General features: G+C 40.5%; 1 protein-coding gene across 2 annotated transcripts in view; it reads right to left on the bottom strand.

The window, feature by feature from the left end:
• The window catches only part of PTPRG (protein tyrosine phosphatase receptor type G), a 597139-nt gene that overhangs the window by 98105 nt on the left and 472077 nt on the right, over positions 1-26957 (bottom strand). The window contains exons 9-12 of one of the 2 annotated variants that reach the window (XM_050957273.1): positions 9990-10174; positions 7749-7857; positions 4986-5035; positions 1519-2446 (exon numbers count right to left, since the gene is read on the bottom strand). In XM_050957273.1, coding sequence (XP_050813230.1) covers positions 1519-2446; positions 4986-5035; positions 7749-7857; positions 9990-10174 — 1272 coding nt within the window. The remainder of the gene's footprint in view (positions 1-1518; positions 2447-4985; positions 5036-7748; positions 7858-9989; positions 10175-26957) is intronic. The other variant, XM_050957274.1, reaches the window with a different exon arrangement.

Raw genomic sequence — 26957 nt, 5'->3', positions numbered from 1 at the left:
AAAAACTAACGTGATAACAAACCATATGTCCTCTGATGGACATTGGAGCCATCTGTCCATTTCCTCTCTCATTTACATTACACTGGCAGTAAGCCATCAGGCTCTTTGCTAGAGCTTGCACAAAAGACATGAAATTCGGACATTCGAGGAAATCAGGACATTAGGTACTCCTAAGCAGGGGGAGGGAAGAACCCAGTACCTCTATTCAAGAGGCAGATTTGCCTTCACAGAGCAAGCCAGGTGGCCTCGAAGTGAGGTTCCACTATGCCCAATTCTTACGACCTTGAGCTCTGACTCAGCACTGCAAAAGCCAGCGTGCACGCTTATCCTGACAAAAAGCAGACATGGCAAGGTGGGTCTTGCAAGTTGCCTACGCAAGTGTTTTAAAGCATGTATGGTGGGAAGAGCTGACTTTAAATAAAACCACCATGTGACACCATGGAGTAGAAGAAAGCAAGCTAGAAAATCAGCAGACTCTGCATAAAAAATGTCAGCAAAACTGGGGTTAGAGCATGACCGCTCCACTGCTGCTAATCTGTTTTCTTGCAGAACAGTTCTGAGTCGCAGCATTATAGTTGGATCAGCATTTCTATAACAAACATCATTAAGGATTGGGGGCTTTGATTTTTTAAAATTTAGCCGTGAAAATTGATTCTGAGCTGTAACTTAGCATAAAAGGTCTGGATTTTATTCTTCATAAATGTAAAAGAGAAATAAATATTTAAGATGCTTTTTCACAGTATTCTAACTCCACAACAGCTTTGCTGGAAAAACAAAATTACTGAACATACTATAGTTCTGCAAAATAAACAGTGATTTTTTACAAAACAAACAAACAAGCATACATCATCTTACAGTCACTCAGACAGTCATCTCATTAAAACCTCAGAGGGAGACCAAGGTAAACCTGTAACTGGATCCACGTAACACTGCCAGTGCAGAACCCCCTTAACTTCCATGGACTCTGTGAAATACAAAGGACCATCTACACGGATCAGTCTTGAGGCCTGTGAGTGCGTGGTGAGAAAGCCAGCCAGCCAGATATGATGGAGCTAAGCAGTGAAAAAGTCTTACGCATACATAACTTTATACATGTCACAAACGTTTTATGAAAAACAGATATGCATAAGACACAGCGGCCATTGTTCAAAGATAATTTCACAATTACAGTTAGCTATATTAATTTCTAACAACAAAACTCCTAAAGCAGCCAACCATATTGGAGGCTAATTTCTTGCCAAACTTCATTTTTCAGCTCGAAGCACACGTTTTTAATTGGAGGCTGGGTAATTTCCTAACACAGTAAACTCCCTCCCCTGTGTATTTCCCACCCACCTCACCCCCAGAGTTCTAACATCATTTGTGGGCTGAGTCCTACACTGCTTTACACTATTGCTGCTAATGGGATCGTGTGGGGTGTCAGTCAGTGAGGAATCTGGTCCCTATAGCTTTTTCAACGGAATCTGAAACAAGGCAGTAAACACAGCTCCCACTCATCCCTCCCCCAGGATCACTCACCTGGGTTAATGGTGATGAATCTGTTATCCGATGAATTTTCCTCTGGAAACCTATGGTCGTTGGGAAAAGCTTTTCTTGATGTTGTCTCTGGTCCCTTTGGGATTTGCCCTACATAATGTTCATTTGTGAATGCTGGTGGCACTTGGGTGGAGGGGACAGGTTGGGCCTGAGTGTCTGTTTCAGTAACCATCTCTTCTTCAGGACTCTTATCTGTTGGGAAAATGTTTTGCTCTTGACCGGGTATGGTTTTATTTCCTTCCTCCTCTACAGTTCTATTAGGGGAAATGGTCGTTAGTGTGGTCTCAGTGTTATTTTGTACCTCGGCAGCCTCTGTCACTGCACTCTTGTCTTTCTTTTCTGAATCCTTTTCTCCCTCTTCATCATGTTCCCTTTCGCCATCCTCACTTTCACTCTTCTCATCCTTTTCTCCTTCCTCTGCTCCCTCATTGTCTTTCGTCAGAGCGGAATCACTGTCTGGTCCTGGAGAAGATAAAGCCTCAGGAGTTGTAAGCACCGGCCTAACTGACTGTTTGCTGGTAGAAGCAGCACTAGGAAGGCGGGTTGGCCACACAGTGCTAGGAAAGGAGGAAATACCGCCACCGCTAAACCCAAGGCCGGCAAGCAATGTGCTGGTCACCACGGAGGCCACTGTTGCTTGGCTTCCACTAGATGACGGTCCCATTCCAGTTGCCATTGAAACAAAGGAGAAAGGAAGACCAGAAGTAGTCCAGGTAGAAGATCCAGAACTGATGGGAGCCATGTCAGCTGAAGAAGCAGGAGAAGCTGTAGGCTTGAAGAGACCACCAGAGGGGACAAGGGAAGAAAACACACCAGAAAGAGTGTCAGTAGGGGTAACTGATATGCTACCTCGGCTTTTTTTTCCTTTTGTTTTCTTTTTCTTTCCAAACACTCCATTCTGCCCATTATTCTGTTCAAATGAGACAAGTATATTTATACAAACTGGAGTCAAATCTACCCAGAAACAGTACAAGCACAAGCATTAAAAAGTCACAAGGCAAATGACACAGATTATGTCTACAATGCATTCAGGTGCGATCAGACCACATACTCGAATTAGCTTTGATGTACACAAACTGTACAACCCCACGTGGGACCTTGGGTAGGTACCTAAGCAGCCGTGCCTGGCTTCACTGCTAATGTGACTCTAGCTAGATCAACGCGATCTTGAGTTATGTCTACACCAGCTGCAGTGACTCCTCTGACTGCAGTGTAGTCATTCCCAAGAGGAGTCAATGTTCTTGCATTTGCCATTTCCAAACAACAATTATAGCAATATCTCATTACTCTTATCTTCATTTTATACTCAACCTCTTCCCTTCCTTAGTGACTTTTGAAGAATATTTCCTTTTTGGGAGGGGGGGAGGGAGTATATATTTTTAAAAGTTTAATGACTTTCACTATGCCAATTCTCTAAACCAAAGACTACAAAATGTTTAAAATGTGAAATCATGTACATTTTACCTTAAAATAAAAGCTGTGTTGCAGCAGCTACTATAATGCCCCTAATTTTGTAATAATGGGCCCAGTTCCTGCAACTGGATCCAAACATGGGGCATCCCTTGTTCTCACAAAGAGTCCTGGGGTCCTTCCATACAGATCTGATTGCAGGATTGGGGTCTCAGTTGCAATTATTTCCTAATTTTGTTAGTTACCCTGCATAGCTTGGCGTTATTCTGCTAAGGTTTGGCATTATGGCACAGTTTGGCATCATCATCCTTCGAAAGATCTCAACTGAGACCCTGGTTGTGCACCACGCAGGGCAGTACGAGGGCACGCAAGGCTTCCTTATTGCCCTGAGCTGGCTACCACAATCACCAGCCCTTAGTCACCGCCACAAGTTGCTTCTACCAATCCTGCCCAGCGCACTCTGCCCTTGCAACTCAGAGCAATGGCTGCACGTGGGGGGGTGGGTGGGGGTCTGTGGGAGGAAAAGGGCTGGTACAGTTTATTTCCCCAATGCAGCTGGGGCCGAATTCTGACCCAGAGTTGCAGCTACTCGGGCTGTACTGCAAGATGATCAGCAACCCTAAAACGATCAACTTTGTACACACATGATCTATCCAGAATAAAACCTGGCTAAACGTTTGAAAACCATTAGATGAATTTCACTGTTACCGTGGCTGCCTGTAGTGGTGATCATCCTAAAGACACTGACGTTCACTGATTTGTCCAAAGACACAGAATAATTCTGTGGAAGAGCCAGGATTAGAATTTAGTTCTGTGCTCAGGACATTACACCATGATGCACTTACGCTTCGTGTTACCAGTTCAATCAACAAAAACAAAGTGGAGGTTATGCTGCAAATGCATTTATGAGGAACAGCAAACATGGGAAACATAGGCACTGATCTGAACCCTCACCCAACCCATAAAATGTCTACGACCCTAAATATTTTTAGAGTTTTAAAAGCTTAGTACATTTAGTCATAATACTCTGCATCCCCTTGCTATTCCTGTTTTCAGCCAAGCCAGGAAATTGAAATGCTGCAGCAAAACAAGAAAGACTGCTCTCATGTTCTTTCTGACCCAGCTGCAATCACAAAGAACTGGAGATCTCCAGGGAGAGCCTGTTCTTCTGAGATCTTGAGCTCAAACTTTAAATGAGCATCTGAACTTCTGGATGCTTACCTATCTTAACCTCTATAGCTTTGAGACATGTGCTTTTCTCTGGCATTTGCCGTTAGAGCTGGGCTGAAATAGTAAAAGTTGGCAGCAGATTTTGTACATCTCTACATTATTCATGAAAAATGTTAAAATGTTAATCATTCTTGTTTGAGGCCTGTATTACTGGGGTATTACCATTCAGAATGGGACTGAGTGAAACCAGAAATAAAGCACTTAGCCTACGTTCTTTAATATGAATTCCATAAATGTGATTGGCATTACAGCACTGACCATAACTATGTTCTTTCAGAACTAAAACTGGGCATTTTTAAGTGGTGTAAAATATATTTGCATATTGCACTTTCTGGATTTTGGAATACAAAATTAGAAGAGCTGTTGAAAGTTCACCTTAGTTAATATTTATAGCCTCAAGTAACATGAAATGAAGAATTAAAATAAATAATTTGCTAAGGTCTAATTTACACAAGGAGATATTTCCACAGCATTGGAAGACTGCAGATGCCATATGCCAAAACACTGCCTGGCTCCTACTGCATGAACCTCTCTATTCATTTAGTTATTAAAAGAAATTAAGCATATTCTCAGTCATCATTAGGATTACATATTTTCTCTCCAAAGAAAGCTTACAGAATCATGAAGCTATAAAGCTATTCCATATGTGGAAACAGGCTATTAAAGCTTTTGCTCATGATTTAAATAAAATAACACCCTCTCAAATCACTGCAGTAGATTTACAACATTATGCTGCCACCTGGTGGGTATTATGGCACAATTTACAACTGCTTTTAAATTTGCTGCACTGATTTATGTCCACTACTTACCACTCCTGTTTTAACAATTCTGGTCCCCTCGAATATTCGAGTAGTGTTAGCTGGGAAACAAAGAAGGATATTTTTTATGTGGGTCATGAAGCTGAAAAATGCAGTTATTCTTGCTAAACAATTTCTCAGAAATTAAAGGCATCTAAAAATTTCAAAACCTTGAGAGCCATTGCTACTGAGTGTGCCTAGGGATTACTATAGAGGAAACAGTGGCTGGTGTATAAGATGGTAATCACAGATGAGTAAAAAATGGCTGAAGTGGCATGATATGTACAACCAAATCCAAATTCTGGTCCCAATTACTCCTGTGTAAACTGAGAGTCAGGCCAAGATTTTCAAGGTAAGGTGCCTAAATTCATCTAAATCCATATTAGTGCCTAAATATGGATTTACAAGCCTTATATTAACCACTTTGCTTTGAAAATGTTGGCTTTTGCCTACTGAGCCATAAAATATATGTTCTTACTCACCCACAAGTTAGGTGAAAATCTATGGCCCAGTTATGCAGCAGGTCAGACTAAATGTTCATAATGTCTACTGACCTTAAAACATATTACAGCTGTGTTCATCTCAATTTAGGCTGATATAAATGAAATAGATTCTAGTCCCTGGTATTCAGAATTAATATTAGAGTGGCTGAAGTTAAGGAACTGGGTTTGTCGTAAGCAATTATACATCCCTCAAGTTGTTTATTTGTGACAGTGGGGGAGAAATGTATTTCAGGTTCATCTGCCATGCCACATGCCGTGTACTGTTTGTAATTAGGTACGTGTTTATAGTTTGTTTAGAGTGTGTATGTGAGTGAGCAATGTTTCAAAATAAAACTTGAATGCTTTAAAACACTGCCAGCCATCACGAAACAGGGTTTTTTGTGTTTTCTTATTTATTTATAATTACTAGTTTGTAAAGAGTGAAGGAAATATAAATTGTAATCATCTGCTAGACAAATTAAATTACATTTAACCATCCCAATGTACTGTTCCCTCACCCCTCCCCACACACATATACACACCACCAATCTGAGCTTCTATCAGCTTAAACTTCTAGAAGAATGCAGGTTAGCATTAGCATAAACAGCCAAACAATTCCAACAAGCAAGATACAGTGTGATGATACCTTCTGAGGAGTTATTTTAAAATGTATATTCTGGAGCCTGTGTAAAACTGGAAGAACTTGCCCTACTTTTTTGGAGGAGTGAGGGGAAATGGCTAAGGAGGGAAACACATCAACGTCTGCCATTGCCATACTGGTGTGTGTGTGTGTAACCTCCATTATAGATCTCGTAGTGTAACTGGGAAGCTGTCCAAAAGGCTCTTTTGCCTATAATCAAATGAGTATCTTGGTCAAGTTTCAGTGGTTCAGTCCCTTTCGCCCTTAGCTTAAAGAGCTGAGATGAAAGGTCCCCAGTACACAAACTTCTGATCCTGTTGGGCATTTAAAGACCAAAACTCTCCCCACAGATCCAGGCGCTCAGATACCACAGAGAAGTGTACAGGATACATTTATTAGATCTGACAGAAGTGTACAGCATACATTTATTAGATATTAGATATGATAGAACCTCCCCCTCCACACTGGTGATAGATAATGAGGCACTTGCAGTGAGAACATAATACGGGAGGTGGGATGACCAGATATCCTGATTTTATAGGGACAGTCCAGATACTCAGGGCTCTGTCTTATATAGGCACCTACTATCCCCCACCCCGTCCCCATTTTTCACAGTTGCTGTCTGGTCCCCTTAGAACCAGAGGCAAAACTGGCACCTTGTGGATCTGAGAATTGAATCGTGTCCATTGCCTGACTTTTCATGGACAGTTTCAACTGTTAAGGATTATCAGATTAACTATGTTTGAACCCCCCATATTTCGCCAAAGGTCACCCTTAAAAATGTCTCTTAATTTAATGGATAACTTCTGACTCAAGTAATTTAACTCTGCTTTTTCTTAGGACTAGGATTTATAATTTTTATCAATAACTTGTATTCCTAGTCTCAGACTTATCACGCTACTCAGAGTAATTGAAACGGAAATGTATGAGAGATGAGAGTGTGACAATTTTTATCACTGATTTAAAGTATCTTTGTTTTGGTAATCAATGAGACTGTGTTCAGAAGTAAGAATCTGTGCACACTGTTGTCTTGGTAAGATTGGGCCATCCTTCATCCCATACAGACACTAACCAGACCTAATCCTTGCTACATGTGCATTACAGCTACAGTAATTCTTAGGGTCCACATCAGTGGGCTATGCTACCTTTGATTTATTTTTTAAATTAGGTAGCTAAAGGCTGATTTCAAATAAGGTTACATATATTTATATTCAGTCAGATTTCTAAAAGGCACCGACGTGCATGCTCTAAACTCAGATAAAAAACGTAAACATACTAATTAAACAAAATAAAACGAACAAATTGGTACAATACCAACAAAGGATTCTCATAGCCTTCTCCTGGAAAACCTGCAGTAATAAAAGGGACTTGCTATATGCGCTGGAGATCATCAAATCCAGGTTCTAAAGGATCACTCAGTGGAGATGGGAAGTAATTACAACCTATCACTGAGAACAGTCTGTCAATGAACCCTTCTCTTTTGAATGAGTGTTCCGCTAGCCTCAGCTGATCAGAGTTGGAAATTAGCACTGTTTATAACACCCAGACCCCTTGTAATATTATTCCGTGTACACATTTTGGTCTGCAAAGAATGCTACGCAGGAAAAAAAAAATCACATAATTTAAAACACTTTTTTTTTTTTTTTGTTTTACCTTGAAAGAGCATAGTCTGGCTAAAGTCACTACGCATATCATTTCGGCAAACTGCTTGAACTCTGAACAGATAAAGGATGTCAGGTGAGACATGGCTAATGATGGCTTTCTGTTTAAAAGAAATAGATATTATTCAGATTTTCCCCCCCAAAGGGCTCTCCATGATCAGTTTGTACAATATAGAGCACTGTGCTAACACAGAACATGTAGACAAGACTATTTCTAGAGGGCGACATTAACTCTTGGGCAGAGGTCCAGCTGCTGGCCCATGCATTACGTAAGCTGCTGGACCTTAGCAGGACTTAAGTGGTGCACAGACCTTACGCTAGCTCTGCACAGGGGAGAATTTCACCCATGATGCATTAGCTACCACACTAACATACATGTTTGCTACTCCTCACTGCTCAAAAAACTGCAAAAAAGTTACTTGATCTTTTAAAAATAAAAATAAAAAAATGCAGTGAGGGAGAAAAGGGTGTTTCCCATCAACCCGGATATGAACATAGAGCTACCAACCACCACAGTACCTAGGCCAGGTGCTTTACTCTGCAATGAACAGCAGGGATGATTGGGGCAATTTGCTGTATATGGTGCCCCCACACTGAATGGTTGCCCTGGGTTGGGAATCACCTTCCAGCCCACCATCACCATTACAATGTGAGTATTTGAATATGCACATGGATGCTCTGGAGATGCTGGATGGCTACCCAGCCATTCATTCACTCTGTGTGTGCTCCTTGGTCCCTTTATGCCCTCAATTGCTCCGCTCTGGGCCTTGCAGCAGAGGAAGATAACTGCACTAAGTATCAGCGTGGGTCATTTGCAAGGCCAGTGAGCTATCTTATGGCCTAGTTTCCAATGTCTCAAGCAATTGGACTTCCCAATTTCTTCTGCCACAGTAGAAGTACATTGACAGTAAATTATATTTCACTGTCAAAGGATGTTTTTCTGCCAAGCCCCTCTCTCTTGGCCCTAATCTAAACTTTGGCTGAATCCTTTACCTCCAACCCCCTTCTCCAGAGCTGGGTTCATTGCCATTTACTTCAAGCTATCACTTCATTGAATTCTCTGCAGATTTTGTTATTTTTATATTAAAAAAAAGACACTGTATTTGTGCCCAAATTGTTCCTGCTTTTTAACGTACTCCATTCTCATTAAAGATGGGAAAAAATCTCCCTTAAGCATGTGATGTTATGACAAGAGAGAGGTTACAATACATCACAACCTTCATAACCTTGAGTGTCTTTCAGTAGATTCCTCTCTGATTTCATGAAGTACATCACTCCCTAATGTGACCTAGATAACAATGTCTAGTGGGGAAATTGAAAATATAAATGGAAATGAAGTAAAAGAATCTTCATCTGAAGGAATAAGAGAAGTATTATTCTATAACTGATTGAATGGGCCCAGAGGACTGTGTATTTGAAAAAAAATAACAGTCATTAGGAATTTCTCTCAGCGCGGCTGCATTTTCATGTGCATATACAATTACTGATTTCCTTATTCCAGAGACTTCCTTTGATTAACAATAAACGGAGGCCTTTCAAACCTGAATATATAACTTTGATTTTATATGCAAAGAATGTTAAAGACTAGTACAGTATTTGCTTCCATTTGGACAAGAATGACAAACAGATCCAATCTTAAACGGAGCTGGTGGATTGGTATTTCCACATTCACCTAAACTGTTCTGCCCTTCCCTCTACTATCTCATCAGCAGAGAAATCTACGTCACACTTCTTTTTAATACTGCACCCTGGGCCACTGCATCCCTGGCTCCTAGGCTCTGATCTTGCAAACACTACCAGGGACATCCCAATAGTCTCCAATGGGCTATGCACAGTGGGACTCACTGGTCCCATAATAGATTTTGCATGATCAGTCCTTACTGTGAAACCAGTGAGTTGCACATAAGCCAAAAAGGTTTTCGCAGTGAGTGGAGCTAGTTCCCAAGCCAGATAGTTTTCAACAGCACTATATATAAAAAAAAAAATACCTGCCTACCCATTTCCCTTTGTGCCCACCATGTGAACGATAAATTAACACTCTAGTATACTGGGCGATGTGCTACGTAGAATTCAACTAGCACCGAATGTGTGAAAAGCAATTCATTGCAATTTAAAAAACTAACCATTCATTTAAACAGAACAAATGCTTTCGTACCCCACCTTCTCCTACTGAGGAAAGTAAAGTGTAAGGCTAGCTTAAGACTAAGGTCAATTGCTGATGCGGCAGTTTTACCAGGTCCTTGTCACTGTCCTTGGTGAAAGTCTTCTCTTTTTCATCTTCATTTTTAGTCCAGCTGTAGGAGATCATGTAGTTCATAATGGGAGGGTGGTAGATGATCTCTGGTTGGTTCCAAGTTACTAGCAAGGCTGTTCTGTTCACAGGCTGCACTTTCATGTTGACCGGGGGAGTACTGCAAACTAAACAAAAGGGATCAGATATAAAGCTCGCCTGAAGAATACAGAGAAACCAAATAGGAGAATAATTGCATTTAACATTAAAAAACCAGATTTTTGACACATTTACACAAGCTCTGTAATATTTTACTCTATGTTACATTGAAACCAATGGGATTTAAACCACTTTCAGTTGCTTTCCTGTGCCAAGTGCAGGAAAGGGATAACATACAATTGGGCCCATTACGTCTGTGGCCTTGGGCAAGTTGCTTAGGCCCAATTATTTATTTTACAAATGAGTACAAAATCTTCACTCCCCGCATGTGCCTACATATCTCACCCTCCGCACGCTGAGCGTTCTGCACACCCAAAATTGCTCAGTGCCCTTTTAAACCTTTGGGTCTTAATTTCCCTGTGCAACTTTCCTGCATTACAATTGCCTGATGCCTAAAATGGGAGCAATAATTCTTCCCTGCCTCACACAGTGCTGGGAGAATTAGCTAATGTTTGCAAAGCACTTTGAAGATTCTATGCCCTATATCAGAGCTAAGAGTTATTACAGGGACACTATATGGTTTCTTTTTTATGCCCACTAGTGCATAATAAACTAAGGGTATTTTATACTCTTCTTCACCTGTTTTGCAGGGAAACACAGACACTGCTTCTCATTCAAATGTCACAAAAGGAAGAAAGGGCATGTCCGCAACCCGGCACCTAGCTCTTTGGCTGACACTTCCTAGCAGGTTTCTGGGAGGAACGCTGTGTGGAACTGTCGACTGACTCCTGCTGCCTTGCTGTGGAAGCTGTGGCTTTCTAATCCCGCCTCGGATATAAAGGTGGTGGAAGTTGCTCTCTGGCCAGAGTGTGCTAGGACTTGAGCGGGGAATGTCCAGGAGGAAAACCCTAGGAATGGCCTAGCTTGAGCTGAACTGCTAGTTATTTCAGCTGCCTACAAACGAGGAGGACTCAGTATAGGCACTGACCCAGCGTGTGCTCTATGTTGATATGCATTGAAGAACTCAGCCCATTCAGGATGACTCAAGAAAATATTTGTCTAATAGCTGAAATTTAAAGGCATACTAATGGAGAACACTAGATGGCACTAATATGCTATCTATAAAGAACATACCAGTCTCCCACTGTAAGGGCTATATATTTTTCCCAAGCTTGAAAAGAGTTGTGATTCAAATATGTAATTCAGGACAGATTCTCACATCCTCTTTCCAAATATAACCCTTGAGCCACAAAGAACTGCACGCTATGGTACCTCAATCCGCTCAGCAGGGACTAAGGATCTGGTCTTTGCTGACAGGAAAGACTCAGGGTGTCACTCACGCCACTAAACCTGTGCACTCTTTCCAATATTATCCTCCCCACTCCTACTTTCCATTACAAGTTAAAACACACCTGCCTTAAGTTTGCTCCCTGCATGTACACATACAAACATTTTACTCCTGAAGAGTCGCAGCTGCATTGAAGAGAAAACGAAGTCTATTTCCAGTTCTGGGTTTCCTGTCTGGCCATGTCATGTGCTAGTGCATTACCAAACACCCACGGTTTATAAATAAAAACGTGCTGCAAATGGATAAACATGTGCATCTCCAGTATTTCCAGTGAGATGGCCCTGCTAAATGTATCCCATGCATTTGTCACCCTCATTTTATAACGAATGGGGACAAAATGAGAGAACAGAACCTTGTTGTCTTTTTGAGGCACATTTGTGAAGCAGTTGATGTGTAGCAGGAGACTTTCCCTCTACAAAAGAAACTCGTGGCAGTTTGAAGTGTAATTTACCTATTTGCAAATGTCGTGATTACTTTGAATGGAGGTGGCCAAAACTGCACCTTACCACGGGCAATGCCATTTCCAGAAACCCCCTGCTAAGGCACCACTAAGTCACTGTTCCCAAGAATTCTTCTCTCTTACCCTTGGCCTCTGCTTTTCTCCCCTGAGCGTACTACCTGTTCCTCTCTCCTACTGGTGCCCTGTTCCTTCAACACTTAGCCCTACGGGCTGCAGGGGACTCACCTTCCATCTACTAAGTGTGGGATAGTTTAGGTGAGGATCCTACGCATTAACTTGCCCTGTCTGCAGTTTTTCTGCAACACAAGAACCTCCAGTAGGTTTGACTGGAGTGTCCAATGGGGCTTAGTTCCCATCCAGAGAAAAAGAGAGCACTTAAGCCACACAATCCCCTTAACGACTGTCCAGACATAGCTGTGATAGCCAGTTCCACAGGCAAGTCTCTATGTTCACCCCTTTCCATGGAGATTTTCACACTGAATACTTATTTCAATAGATCGTAACAAATATTTCATTAACACCTTTGCCAAAGAAGTGTTATTCTCCAAAATACCATAATTGCTTTATTGTTCCATTCAGTTCAAAGCCTATTGGAACTGGGAGCATGCTCAGCTCTTGGGAGCTTGTGTCAATCAGCACCCAACACACTGTCCAGTTAAGTAGTGGTTAGTCCCAAAGAAGCCCCATCAAGGCCTCCTTGGAGTTTGTTTTACTGCAGCAGGAATTGATTTAAAAAGCAATTCTCCGGTAACCTTCACATGAGACATAAAATAAAGGGACAACAGGCTAAACAGGCCCCAAATACTTGTAATGTCCCTGTAGTATCTGTTGACTCATCATTTAGAGACTTGTGCATAAGAACCTGACAGTGATCCTGCAGCCACTGGGTACAGAGCTGCCATTGTTTCCACCTGAACCCCGATCCAGCTAAGCATAGTGCATGACTTTAATTGCTCTAATGCCATCACTGATTTCACTAACACATGATCTAAAAGGCTCTGCTGGATCGAGCCATAGAACAGTTGGGAAATCAAGATCCTGGCCTGCTAGGAGGACACTGAATTCACAATGCTGCTATTTCACAATAAAGAAAATTCACAAAGTTTATGATTTAATAGGACTTTGTTTCAATTATTCTGAGGCACAAGGGAAGAATGTGTTATGATTACATACTAACTAGCATTTTCTATTCAGTTATCTATTTTGAGGGTTTCTGGATTGATGAATGGGAAAAATAGGATTTTTTCCCCCTTTTTGTTTATAAAATGAAACATATGTTTTATTAATTTAACCAAACCTGTTCAGGACACAATGGAATAAAAAACATTTGATCTGATAATTCAATGTGATGATTTAATTAGAACAGTACATAATGTAGCAAATGTCTAAAAGGAGTGAAAAAGTACATAATTTGACTGTTTATAAAGCTATCTGCATTTTCTAGAGAGACTATTTTACTTTCCATATTGTGTTTGTCTTGCATTTAAGGAAGGAAAAGATTCACAGATTCTGGATTTTTTTAAACCATATTTTAGGATGCTAAGGAGCCCCCATAGATTTTGTAAAGTGTAAAGCTGAAGGACAAATACAAATGCGGAGAGGAAAAAATGTTCGTATGTTGCTCTGGATTGAAACAGAATACACTGAAAAGAAATAAGAGTTTTTCAGGCTAAATGAGCAAACAAGCCAGTGAATTGATGATTTCTTTAAAAAAGCCATTTGACACTGAAATCACAGATCTCAGCTGTTTTTAGAGAAAATATTACCATGCCTTTCCTTCAGATTCAGCCATTATTACTACTTATATTACCGTAGCCCGAGTCAGGGTCTGGGACCCCATGGTGCTAGGCACTGTATTGACACAGAAGAAAGATGTGTCCTATCCCAGAGATCTTACAATCTAAGTATAAGACAAGAGACAGACAGACAGTCGGGGAAGGCAAAGGAACAATGAGACAATACTGGTCAGCATGATAGGCAGTGATAAAGAGAGTATTAGGTCTCGGAATTGTTACAACACAAAACCACCACAGCCAGTCCTCATTTCAGGACAAATATGTCTCTTAAATATGGCTCTCAGCACAGTAGTACCTGAGCGCCTGATAGTCCATAATGCAACACCCCTCACAATACCCCAGGAGGCAGGCAGTGTTATTATCCACAGTTTACAGAAGGGGAACTGAGGCACAGGGAGGCTAAGTGATGTGCCCAAGGTCACGCAGGAAGTCTGTGGTGAAGCCAGGAATCAAAGTCATGTCTTCCAATTTCTCAGTTATCACCCTAACTGGATGATCTCTTCCTCTCTGGGCTGGTGCAACAAGAACAAACAGAAACAGTGTCCGCCTTCCGTGTCCTCTGCAAAATGCCTGTAGGGGAGGATGACAGGGGGTCGACTTAAGGGAAGAGCTCTGAGTGCACTTCGCTGCTCTGAACTGAAACACTGTGCAACCTCAGCTGACGTCTAGAGCTGATGGCAGCATTTGTGGTGGTTTCCTGGGGACTAGACACAGCCTCTGCACTGCAAATCTTGGCCCCCCTGAGAAAAATGAGGTTTACGGCTGACCCCTTTCCCCTAGCTTTCGCTGAACTATGGAGAGATCCTGCTTTCCCCTTTCACTCCTGGGGGGCGGGAGAGTTCTGCAAATGTCCTCTTGTCCACCCTTGTACACTGCCATAGCAAAGCACAATGCAGTCATATGCTTAATCTACAGCACCATCCAGGTCAGCCACACAACAGAGAATTATTTCCTTCATATTAAAACCATTCAAATGGTCTGGCACAAATAAAATTAATGTAACATCTCCACACTGATCTCTCCCTTCATTTGATTTCTACATTGTATTTGGCTATGCAGCCTCCGTGGGATTTTCCTAACTCAATCAATCCCCATAGAGCCTAATCCAGAATCTCACGGCAGCCCTCCTCTGTATGCCTGATTGAGAGGTGTTTTAAAAAAAAAAAAGACAAAGAAGATGCCCCTGGTTTAGCAGGAATTAGGCACTGATGTAAGGACATACCTGTGACTAACTACTTATATAAACATACTTGATCACGGCCATGTGCTAGAAAGGTTTTAGCAGCCGAAGTTTGGAATACGCACCTTATTCACAGGTAGTGACATATGCAGTTCTACCCTGATAAAATTCTACAGCACACTGCACCAGTGTGCATTTTGCTTATGCTAGCTATATTACTGAAAAACTATTTAAGGAATGTTTTAAAACTTGCATTGAGTTTATTTCTTGTATTGCTTCCTCTTGTAAAGTATACTTTGTCTTGGTGGAATTTGATTTTTATAATTTTGTCGGATAACATAAAAGTTTATTTTTAAGCATTTGTTTTTTTATTGATTTAAGTTTTCAGAGCCTTCCTCCCCCATTTTTATCAGTTTAAATGTTCACAATTGGGGAAAGTTAGGGGGTGTGTGTCCGACAATGGGGAGGTCAGACAGTTTAATGACAGTAGATGCTGAGATTCAAAAAGTTAAAGCTTTATGACCATTAAAACACAAATTGTCAACATTGCGTGTCAAAATATAGAAAGCAAATAGTCTTAAATCAAACTCAAATAAGTTCTCAAGCAGCATTTTTCTTACTTTGCCAGTCTGTAAATTTGGATCATCATCAATGGAAAATTTTTTGTCAGTTTGCTCGTGTACAACAAAACTGATGGTTATAGACTTTTAACGATAAAAATCGAATCCTTCCAAGCCTACTTGTACTATGAATCCAACAGGACAGGGCTCAGAGAGATCCATCAAAACCTAGAAATGTTCTAAGTTAGCTTTTCTATGCATAAAAATGTCACCACCATTATTTCTGGATGTGCTGTGTCCTCTTTTGGGAAGCTGGGAATTTCCTCCTTCCCAAAGGCATAAATTGCTGTTTCTATTGTTGCAGAACTGGGACATATTGCATATTAAAGTCAAGACATTTTTGTGCACAGAAAAGCCAGGGCTGGTGAAGAACTCAATCTTGCCTGTGCAAGGATGGAGAGTCCTTGGGCAAGGAGACTTTTGAAGAAAATTCGCAATTGGATGGAGGAAAGGAAACATTTCTGAATCAAAATTATTTAAAAAACTGAGAGTGCATGGAAGCTGCTCAGAGGTTTGGTATGTTAGAATAAATCCCGGAGAGATGGATTAGTGAGCAGAGAGCAAGTGAAGTGCTATAAGGCGAGGAATACATTTATCTATCACATGGCTCTGCAATTTAGAACTTAAATATTGCCTCATCCTAAGTGGCATATTATACACATGACTATCAACAGGTACATGACTACGAGTCACTGCTAACTCGGAAGAAAATCATCTTGAATGCTTCTGGATCAATGTCCTAACAGATAATGCACAAGAGGGGGTATTAGTTGGTGTCTGCTACAGGCCACCAAATCCTATTTACGGAGAAGCATGACCGGCACATTATGCACCTGGCTACAGCGTGTAGGAAAGATGCAGTGTGATCAGTGGGGACCTCAATTTGAGTGACATATGCTGGAAGTCTCGTGCTGCCAGTACTAAACATCATTGGAATTCCTGAACATTAGAGATAATTTCCTACCTCAAGAAGTGTGCATCTAACATGACAGAATTCTATATTAGGCCTCATCTTGACAGATAAAGTGGAACTGATCACAGAACTAAAAAATAATGGTAAGTTAGGTACAAGTATCATGACTTGATCAAATGTATAATGTGCAAACAGAATTAAGTCCAGACCAGTTTTCTATATATATACACAGAGGGAGAGAGAGAGAGATGGATGCTGGGAATTATTTTAGAAGATGGCCATACTACTTAAAAAAACACAACCTGGTTTAGTGGAGAAGTGAAGACAGTTGATAAAACATTAAAAAATAATGTACAGCAAATGGAAGAAAAAGGGAAATTGATAGCAATGAATATAGGTCAGAAGCTGAGAACTAGAAAATTGATAATGGAAGCCCAGGGGCAAGGAGAAATCTATGGCTGGCAGAGTTAAGGATAATAAGAAGCACTTTAAAAAAATATATTAGAAACAAAAAGAATCCAACAATGGTATTGGTCCATTACTAGGTAGAAATGGTAGAATTATAGATAATTCAGAAAAGTGTTAAATAAATATTTTTGCTCTGTATTTGGGGTAAAAACAGATGATACAGTCATAGCATATGATAACACTCTTCCCATCCCACTATTATTCCTGGAAGATGATAAGTAGCAGCTACTAAAGTTACACATGTTAAAATCAGCAGGTTAAGATGACTTGCAGTCAAAAGTTTTAAAAGAGTTGGCCAAGCAGCTTGCTGGACCGTTAACACCGATGTTCAATAAGCCTTGGAACACTGGGGAAGTTTCTAAAGACTGGAAGAAAACTAATGTTGTGCCAATATTTAAAAAGGGTAAACAGGATGATCTGGGTAATTATAACCCTGCCAGTCAGACATCAATCCCAGGCAATGAAGTGGCTGAAATGGGACTTGATTGATAAAGAATTAAAGGAGGATAATATAATTAATGCCAGTCAGCATGGGTTTATGGAAAATAGATCCTGTCAAACTCTATTTTTTTTATGAGGTTACAAGTTTGCTTAATAAAGGCAACAGTGTTGATGCAATATACTTAGACATTTGACTTGGTACTGCATGACACTTTGATTAAAAATAAGAAAGATATAAAATTAATGTGGCACACAATAAATGGACTAAAAGATGGCTAGGTATCAAAATGTAACTGTAAACGGGGAGCCGTCATCAAACAGGTGTGTTTCCAGGTGGGCCCTGCAGGGATCATCTCTTGGCCCTACACTATTTAACATTTTTATTAAGGTTCTGAAAGAAAATACAAAATCACTGATAAAGTTTGCAGATGACACAAAAATTGGGGAAGTGGTAAATAATGAAGAGGACAGGTCACTGATTCAGAGCAAATCTATATCACTTGGTAAGTTGGGCTCAAGCAAATATGAGTTTTACTATGGCTAAAAGTAAATGTATACATCTAAGAACAAAGAATGAAGGCCACACTTACAGAATGGGGGACTCTCTCCTGCGAAGCAGTGACTCTGAAAAAGATTTGGGGGTCACGGTGGAGAATCAGCTGAACCTGAGTTCCTAGTGTGAGGTTGTGTCCAAAAGGGCTAATGCGATGCTTGGATGCAAAAACAGGGGAACCTCAAGTAAAAGTAGAGCAGTTATTTTACTTTTGTATTTGGCATTGATGTAAGCACTGCTGGAATACTGTGTCCAGTTCTGTCATCTACCATTCAAGAAGGACGGGGTTCAGAGAAGAGCCATGAGAATGATTAAAGGATATGAAAACATGTCTTAGAATGAGAGACTCAAAATGCTCAATCTGTTTAGCATAACAAAGAGAAAGGGTGATTTGATCAGTCTATAAGAATCTACAGGGGGAACAAATATTTAATAATAGCTTCAGCAGAGAAAGGTATAATGCAGACCTATGGCTGGAAGTTGGAGCTAGACAAATTCAGACTGGAATCAGGTATACGTTTTTAACAGTAAAAGAAGTAATTAACCATTGGAACAATTTACCAAGAGTTCTGGAGGATTCGCCATCACTGACATTTTTAAAATCAATATTGGATGTTTTTCTAAAAGATCATCTCTAGGAATTATTTTGGGGAAGTTCTCTGGCCTGTTTTATACAGAGGTTAGATTATATGATCACAATGATCCTTTTTGGCCTTGAAACCTATGAATCTGTCTATATACACCCACAAGGTATATTAAATGATGTTTATGCATACAGAGATAGATAAGTAGTCTTTATACACACACACACACACACACACACACACACACACACACACACACACACACACACACGCGACCAATTTAAAAATCTCATAGCATGTGGAAGATACTTCCTGTTCCAATAGGGTGACCAGACCATCCCGGTATTTAGGTGTTTGTCCTAGTATTTCGCTCTGCTGGCAGCACGCGGCTTTTTTTTTTTTTTTTTTTTGGCTCCACCCGCGGACACCCTGTGTGTCCCAATATTTTCTTCCTCTCATCTGGTCACCCTATGTTCCAACTTTCAATTGAAGGCGAGGGAGGGGAGAGTAAGGAGTCTGTGCCCGCCTACCCTCAGAAGAGCCCTACCCAGAACTAGGAGGGCTGTGGGCCAAAAATGTAGTTGGCGTAGAAGGCCAGCAGGCTCTCTCTTGAAGACTTTTGCCCTCCCATCAGTGAGACCCACCAGATATGTGCCTGGTGAGAACAAAGCTGGATTAAGACACAGGCACTACCGATCCATGCCCAGGGTACTGGTTCTTAGAGTCACATGAATACACCAGGATTTCTACTTGCCTTTAAACGCAAATCTCTGGTCTGCAGTTAGAGTAAAAGCTTGAAAATGTGACCCCAGCATCACTGATGCCGCGATGTCTTCCTGACTCTGCAGCAAGCCTGAAAGAATAGCTCGGAAAGCCCCATGGATCTCAGCTGGGGGCTCTGGGTGTGGCAGGAAGGGAAAATGCAGCAGACCCAGCCCACCCATCTACCCCAGCACACTCACTGAAGTAAATATTGAGGAAAGGGAGAGAAGATGGGAGGGGGCCTGCTGCTACTGCTGCCTCTATGGAGGGAAAATATATCCTTGGTTATCGTCAAACAGAATAGAGTTCCTGCTGCCACTCCGAGGGAAAACAGGGATTCCATGCTGCTGCCCCTGCCTCTTGGGCAGGGAGGGGGACCCCTCTGCAACCCGTGCTCCAAGTAAGGAGCAAAGCCCCAGGGCTCTAGCCACCCCAATGTTTTCTACATTTTCAAATATATTGAGTTCAATTACAATGCAGAATACAAAGTGTAAAGTGTTCACTTTATGTTTATTTTTGATTACAAATATTAGCACTGTAAAAGACAAAAGAAATACTATTTTTCAATTCTTCTAATACAAGTACTGTAGTGCAATCTCTTCATCATGAAAGTAGAACTTAAAATGTAGAATTATGTACAAACCCCCCCGCCGCATTCAAAACTAAAACAATGTAAAACTTTAGAGCCTACAAGTCCATTCAGTCCTACTTCAGCCAATAGCTCAGACAAACAAGTTTTGTTACAATTTGCAGGAGATAACGGTGCTGGCTTCTTGTTTACAAAGTCACCTGAAAGTGAGAACAGGCGTTCCCATGGCACTGTTGCAGCCGGCACTGCAAGGTATTTATATGCCAGATGTGCTAAACATTCGTATGCCCCTTCATGCTTCGGCCACCATTCCAGAGGACATGCATCCATGCTGATGATGGGTTCCGCTCAATAAGGATCCAAAGCAGAGTGGACCAACGCATTTTCATTTTCATCATCTGAATCAGATGCCACCAGCAGAAGATTGATTTTCTTTTTTTGTGGTTTGGGTTCTGTAATTTCTGCATCTGAGTGTTGCTCTTTTAAGACTTCTGAAAGCGTGCTCCACACCTCGTCCCTCTTAGATTTTGGATGGCGCTTCAGATTCTTGAATCCTGGGTTGAGTGCTGTAGCTATTTTTAGAAATCTCACATTGGTATCTTCTTTGCATTTTGTCAAATCTGCAGTGAAAGTGTTCTTAAAATGAACATGTGCTGGGTCATCATCTGAGACTGCTATAACATGAAATATATGGCAGAAAGCTAGTAAAACAGAGTAGGGGACATACAATTCTCTCCCAAGGAGTTCAGTCTCAAACTTAATTAATGCATTATTTTTTAAATGAGCATCATCAGCATGGAAGCATATCCTCTGGAATGGTGGCCGAAGCATGAAGGGGCGTACGAATGTTTAACATATCTGACACAAATACCTTTCAATGGCAGCTACAAAAATACCATGCGAACACCTGTTCTCACTTTCAGGTGACACTGTAAATAAGAAGCAGGCAGCAGCGTCTCCTGTAAATGTAAACAAATTTGTTTGTCTTAGCGATCAGCTGAACAACAAGTAGGACTGAGTGGACTTGTAGGCTCTAAATTTTTACATTGTTCTGTGTTTGAGTGCAGTGATGTAACAAAAAAAATTTACATTTGTAAGTTGCACTTTTATGATAAAGAGATTGCACTACAAGACGTGTATGAGGTGAACTGAAAATACTATTTCTTTTGTTTATCATTTTTACAGTGCAAATATTTGTAATAAAAAATAATAAAGTGAACACTGTACACTTTGTTTTCTGTGTTGTAATAGAAATCAATATATTTGAAAATGTAGAAAAACATCAATTTTTTTTTAAATAAATTTCAACTGGTATTCTATTGTTTACCAGTGCGATTAATCACAATTACTTTTTTTTATCGTAATTAATTTTTTTGAGTTAATCTCGTGAGTTAACTGCAACTAAATCGACAGCCCTAGTTTCAACCTGTCGCTTTGACCAGGAGAAACATGTCTGCAAACAATACAGAAATCAAGGCCATTTTAAAGACTAACCAGAAAGTGGGCAAATATGAAACTCGCATATTCTGTCTCCTAACACCCCTTCCCTCATGCAATGCATCAAAATGATTAAATCTAAGTAAAACACAGTGCAAACACAAAATCTACACACATAGCATGTATTGAACTGACTGTATCATAGCAATGGAAGTAATAAAGGGCCAGATTCTGCTTCCTTGCATTGGCATCACTCAGGAGTAACTCAACAGAAATACTGCAGTATGTAACTGGGGTGAGACTAGACTGAGACTCATAGAAAACACCACCACGCTTTTTGCTATCTGATTCATTCTCTGTTCTGGAATGGTGGGTTGCCTACACTAAGAAAAAGAGACAGGTTATGAGGATCATACACAGAGGAAACACAGGCTTAAATACATGAAAGAGTTCTAAGAGGCAGATTTACAACATCCCTGCCACCTTTCTTTTACTGAATGTCTGTAACACTTAGCTATGTTTTAGTTCATGATGTTAAGTGCTGTGATCCTTGTAAGCGCTATTATTAATACATGAGAATAATCACTTTTAAAGAGACACACACTTTTATCATTTACCTTTGCCTTTTCTTTGCTAGCAGGCATCTACAGGCTACAGAGTGCACAGTACTCGCAAATATTTGTGTTGATCTACTTTAAACTACAGGCAGAATGTGTCTAGGACACAGACTATTTATCTTCTCTGCTCTTACCTTTGACTATGCTTCAAACAAACAAGGTTGTTCCTTATGCTTAAGAAACATGGACAAAACCTCGTGTGGTCTAATGCTCCATGTGAAACAAAGACATTCCACTGGTGACTGGGTAGGTAAAATGCTCTTACAGAATTTCCCATTTAAGAGGCTTTGGAAAGCCAAGTTTTTGCCCCGTCTGCTGATGGCCCATTTCCTGAGGTGAATATTCAGCTAACATCTGGGGTGCAATTTGATTCATTCCTGTATGGATTTCTTTTTAGTATTTGAGTTTCCATGGCATCACTGCAACAAAACCTATTTTACTGAAAGGCAGAAACTGTGGCGTGTTTTCTCTCCCTAAATGTTTCATCTCTCTCTCTCACACCCACACAGGTTTGTACACTGTAGGCCAAATCCAGCGGGTATCAATCAACACAACTTCCTTGAGCTCAACACTGTTATGCGAGTCTACACCAGCTGAAGATCTGGACTACAATCTCTGTGTATATATTATACACCACAGATACACAGAGCATATACATAGTACGATAAATACCTTTAAAAAGGATACCTATGTCTATTTAGATCTATGTATTTATATATTTGTACAGTATATTCGGTATATAGCGTAACAGGCGTGATCAAGTGCAGACACACATACGGTGTCAATGCTCACACAAAGGAGGATTTTCTAGAGAAGGGAAATATTTACAGCATTAACTATGGTCACCCGTTTAAACCTTCTGATGCATGGCAGCCAACAGTTCGGCCAAGTTGCGCATAGCACTTTTTGGAACATGTGAGCACGAGCATAGTGAGGCAAGAGTCTATGCACAATAGGTATATGCATGTAGGATGCCCTGTTCAAAATGGCAAATCAGCTCCACACGTAGCTTATGATCTTTTCATTAAGGGAATGTATCATGACTCTTGGTCTGAACTGTAAGAAATTTTGAGATGAATGATAAATATTTTCAAGGGCCAAATGGCAGGCCTAGTAGAGGCACACAGTCACACCAGTACAGAAGTGACCTAGAAAACTAATTCCTCGGGAGCATCACAAGGGCACTAACTAGTGTCATTCGGAAACAGGAGAAGAGGAACGTGTGTGTGTGTGTGTGTGTGATGTCAGTGCAGCTGTAAAATGAAATGTGATGGACTGAATGGGTGACAAACCCAGGAACTTACTTCAATTGGCCCAGTAAGCTAAACCTGACCTGGCTGGTTGGGTGGCTGCTGGAGGTGTGTGTGAGGAAGGGGGGACAGAAATCAGATACCTTTGCATCTTTCCAACCTATCAAATTATAGTAGTTTTTGGAAACCAAGTATGTTAAATGGCAGGAAGTCAGAGACCCACATTATGAAGAGTTTTCCGATCCTTTCTGGGGAACCCCCGGTATAGAATTTAATATAGCCTCCATCATTGTGGGACCTGAGCACTTCCTAACACTGCAGTTAGGAAGGGAAAAACAATCATCCTCATTTAACTGACGTTGGAACCGAGGCACAGAAAGATGGAGTGACTTGTGCAAGATCTCTGTGGCAGAGCCAGAAACAGAGCCCCTGAGTGTCAGTCCTGTTAACTGTGGTTTTATTGTGTTTTCTATGAAGGACAGATACACCTAGTCACGCTTCCACTGGAACAGGAGGTATATAATGGAAAACACCTTTTTACTCCTTGTGGCGTACACAGCTCCCATTAGCATTAATAGGAGCTGGCACTCATACCACAGGAGGATGCAACATGTACAGCGTTAATTTTTGTAATATGTTATTCATACCACTCTTTAAAAAATAATCCCTGTCCATGCTCTAATCTCAAAAGCACCAGGCAAAGTTATGGTGCTTCATAAATGCTTATTAATAACTCACTATCCATAGTGGTCACAGCAATGGAAACATCACACTAAACTAACACAAAACTAAGTCGGCAGGACACACCAAACTGGAAGGACACCAAGCAGCTTATACGTTTTTGTAAGAAAAGTGGAGTATCTCCTTCTGAAAAGTGTCAGTTCCTACTCTCACCTTGATATCTAATCCTTTGTATTCCATGTCTCTTAGATTTTAGATTCCTTGGGGGGCAGGACAGGGTTTAACATGTTAGCATAGTGCACACCTACTGGGCTATACAAATAATAATACAAGGGCTGAAGAACTGCAGTGCAAGATACTGATCAGGAAAAGGATGTTGGGTGATAATGAGAAGGTGCATAGAATTATCAGCTCAGTGTCTGACATGATTTAGGAAAATGATTAGAACTGTTTAAATATTGAGATAACTAGGGTTATCTGCAAAGGAAACGACAAGAAAGAAGTGATGTGGCTAAGTTATAAGCAAATATGAAGGGGCATAAAAATGAAGGTGATGGCACAAAGAAATTTGCAAAAGAAACTTTAAAACAAAAGAGAATGAACAGAAACTGCCCCTTAGGCAGTTTAAGAAAAACTTTTTTACCCTGAGGGCAGTCACTGTGTGGAACAGATCCTACCAAAGGCAGCAAGGCTAGCTGCAACTGTGACCATATGGTAAGTGCACTGAAAATGATTCTTGCTCATTTGCATTTTCCCTAACTAACGATAAGATGGGAAGAAATAAATAATGTTTTACCATTTTGTTAGTGATTTCAAGTTAAGTTGTTTGTAATATATCATTTTAAATCTGTATTTCTCACGTATACTATGTTTTGGATAAAAGATTAGGTCTCTCAGAGGAGACAGAAATGAGCATTTAGGACTTGTTGCTATACAAGATTCTTTGTTTGCCTCTGACTTTTTAATACAACTCTTGAAGAGAAGGAACCTTCATGCATGAGCTATTTCTTTGGAGTTGCAGAAAGAAATCAAGGGGACTGCTCGTCTGCCTTGAGGACTACACAAAACACTGGCACTTAAAAAGGAAAAACAAATTATTATTCTTGTAGCTTTAGTCTCAAAGACCCAACTCTATTCCAGTCAGTCTTGAAGCAGTTCCTCGGAAACTCTGCAGCTAACCGAATCCTTTTGTATGACATCCATCCATCTAGCTTGAGATCTTACATCCTCTCTCACCTTGCACTTCAAAGCTTAACACCCTGTTTACTATATATTGTTTTGATCTTCTTTTCACATGCGTAAACCGTCTAAGCCTGGGTTACCTCAGCATTTCCATCATTGGTGCCACCTTCACAATTACCTTAATTTGTTTGTTACGAACATGGTCCATCTTTGTAACGCCAAGCATCCATATCTTAATATTTTCATTTCCACTGTATTCAAGATCTGCTCCTGTCTCTTCCTCAGTGCCCAGCACTCAGAACTACACACAACTGCAGGCCTAATGACCATCTTGTATCTTCCCACAAGACAGCATCAAATCTACAAACCAGACACTCAGTTTTATTCCTTGATTTTCATTCCAAAAGAAGAAATAAAGCACAGGGCAAAAAAACAGGCAATCCTCGATTTTACGACATTCGACTTATGACAAACAGCACTTACAACGTTTCTGAATTGACACCAATTCAGCTTACGAAAATTGGTTTCAACTTTATGATGCTTGGTCCCACAATGGAGTGGATTGTGGTTGCTAGTTACAATGTTTTGATTTACAACACAATTTTCAGGAAACAATTGTGTTGTAAGTCTGAGGCTTCATTCCATTCTGAAATATTACTGTTAATGCCTGAAACTGTCTGCCCCCAAATGACTGCATCTTCACATACTTCTTCACCTTGCACACGTTCCAGAAAAATTCATCTTTTTTTGGATGATGTTAATTGAAGCAATACTCTGATATTGTCCTTCTAAGAGCATGTGATGATATTCAGAAAAAAAGGAAGAGCTTCCGTAGGAGGCATTGCTTTCATTTCTGATGTCAGCAGCTGTGAAATAATGACTCTGAACTACCTTGCTTTGCTTGAGTAGTGCTGTACTTTTGACTCCAAATCAATATTCGGAGCATTGCCCCAGAGTGAAACATACAGAAAAACAACAAAAACAAAAACACATCTTCTAGATAGTTTTAATAACTTGGAGGTTACAATGACTTCCAAACTGAGTGCATCATGATGGCTTAACCTGGCACACTAAATATGAAAAACATTTACACGTGGAGTACTAGAGAAATAACCCAGATGTTGACTTAGAGTCAAAAGCCATTAGGTGTTACTGTAGTGAAATTATGACTGTTAACTAAGTCAAGGATCATAATTAAAGGTGGTACTCTAAGACAAATTCCCACTGATGGCAAACTGCATCATAGGGGACTCAGCGAAGAGCAATCAGACACCTCTGGGGAAGTAATCAGGCATCTGCGAAAGAACTCTGATGTCAAGAGCACCTCCCCATGGGATGTTCGTTTAATTGTTGTGAACCTTATAGCTCATCTAATGAGACTGAAAGGTGAAAGGCATTCATAATCAAACTATATATACATACAAACAATTGTCTAAGAGCCCAAATCAGTAGCAGAAATATAGGCAAAGACTTTATTGGAAATCAGTTGTATTTTGAAACCAACTACTTGAGAGGCAGCAACTTCTCAAGTTATGAATTAATAGTGGTATGTTTTTCTTTGCAACAGCTGCACCAACTGTTTGTTGGTATATCTCATTTCAGTGGGCTACGTATGAAAGTAAGGGATTTTCTGGGTTGGAGAGTCGAGCCCGTTGACTGTAAGCTCTTTAGTGAGAGGACCCTGTTTATTATTATACTCTTAAGTGTCAGTGTCATGCTCACTTATTATGCTAATCATCACAAATCATCCTACCTCAGCTCATTAAAAACTGAACAAGGAAGAACCAGGAGCATAATGTGTGATGCTCTTTGACAAACACAGAAATCTGAACTCATCAGGTGGGAAAGTCAGAAAATAGAGAAACCAATTATTATGGGGAGGTTTTTTTGTTTTTAAAGTGCAATTATTAATGTTAATTGAGATGGTCAAG

This window comes from Gopherus flavomarginatus, chromosome 6 (assembly GCF_025201925.1).
Source record: "Gopherus flavomarginatus isolate rGopFla2 chromosome 6, rGopFla2.mat.asm, whole genome shotgun sequence".
Taxonomy (NCBI): Eukaryota; Metazoa; Chordata; order Testudines; family Testudinidae; genus Gopherus; species Gopherus flavomarginatus.
This window is presented reverse-complemented; position numbering and strand designations above follow the sequence as displayed.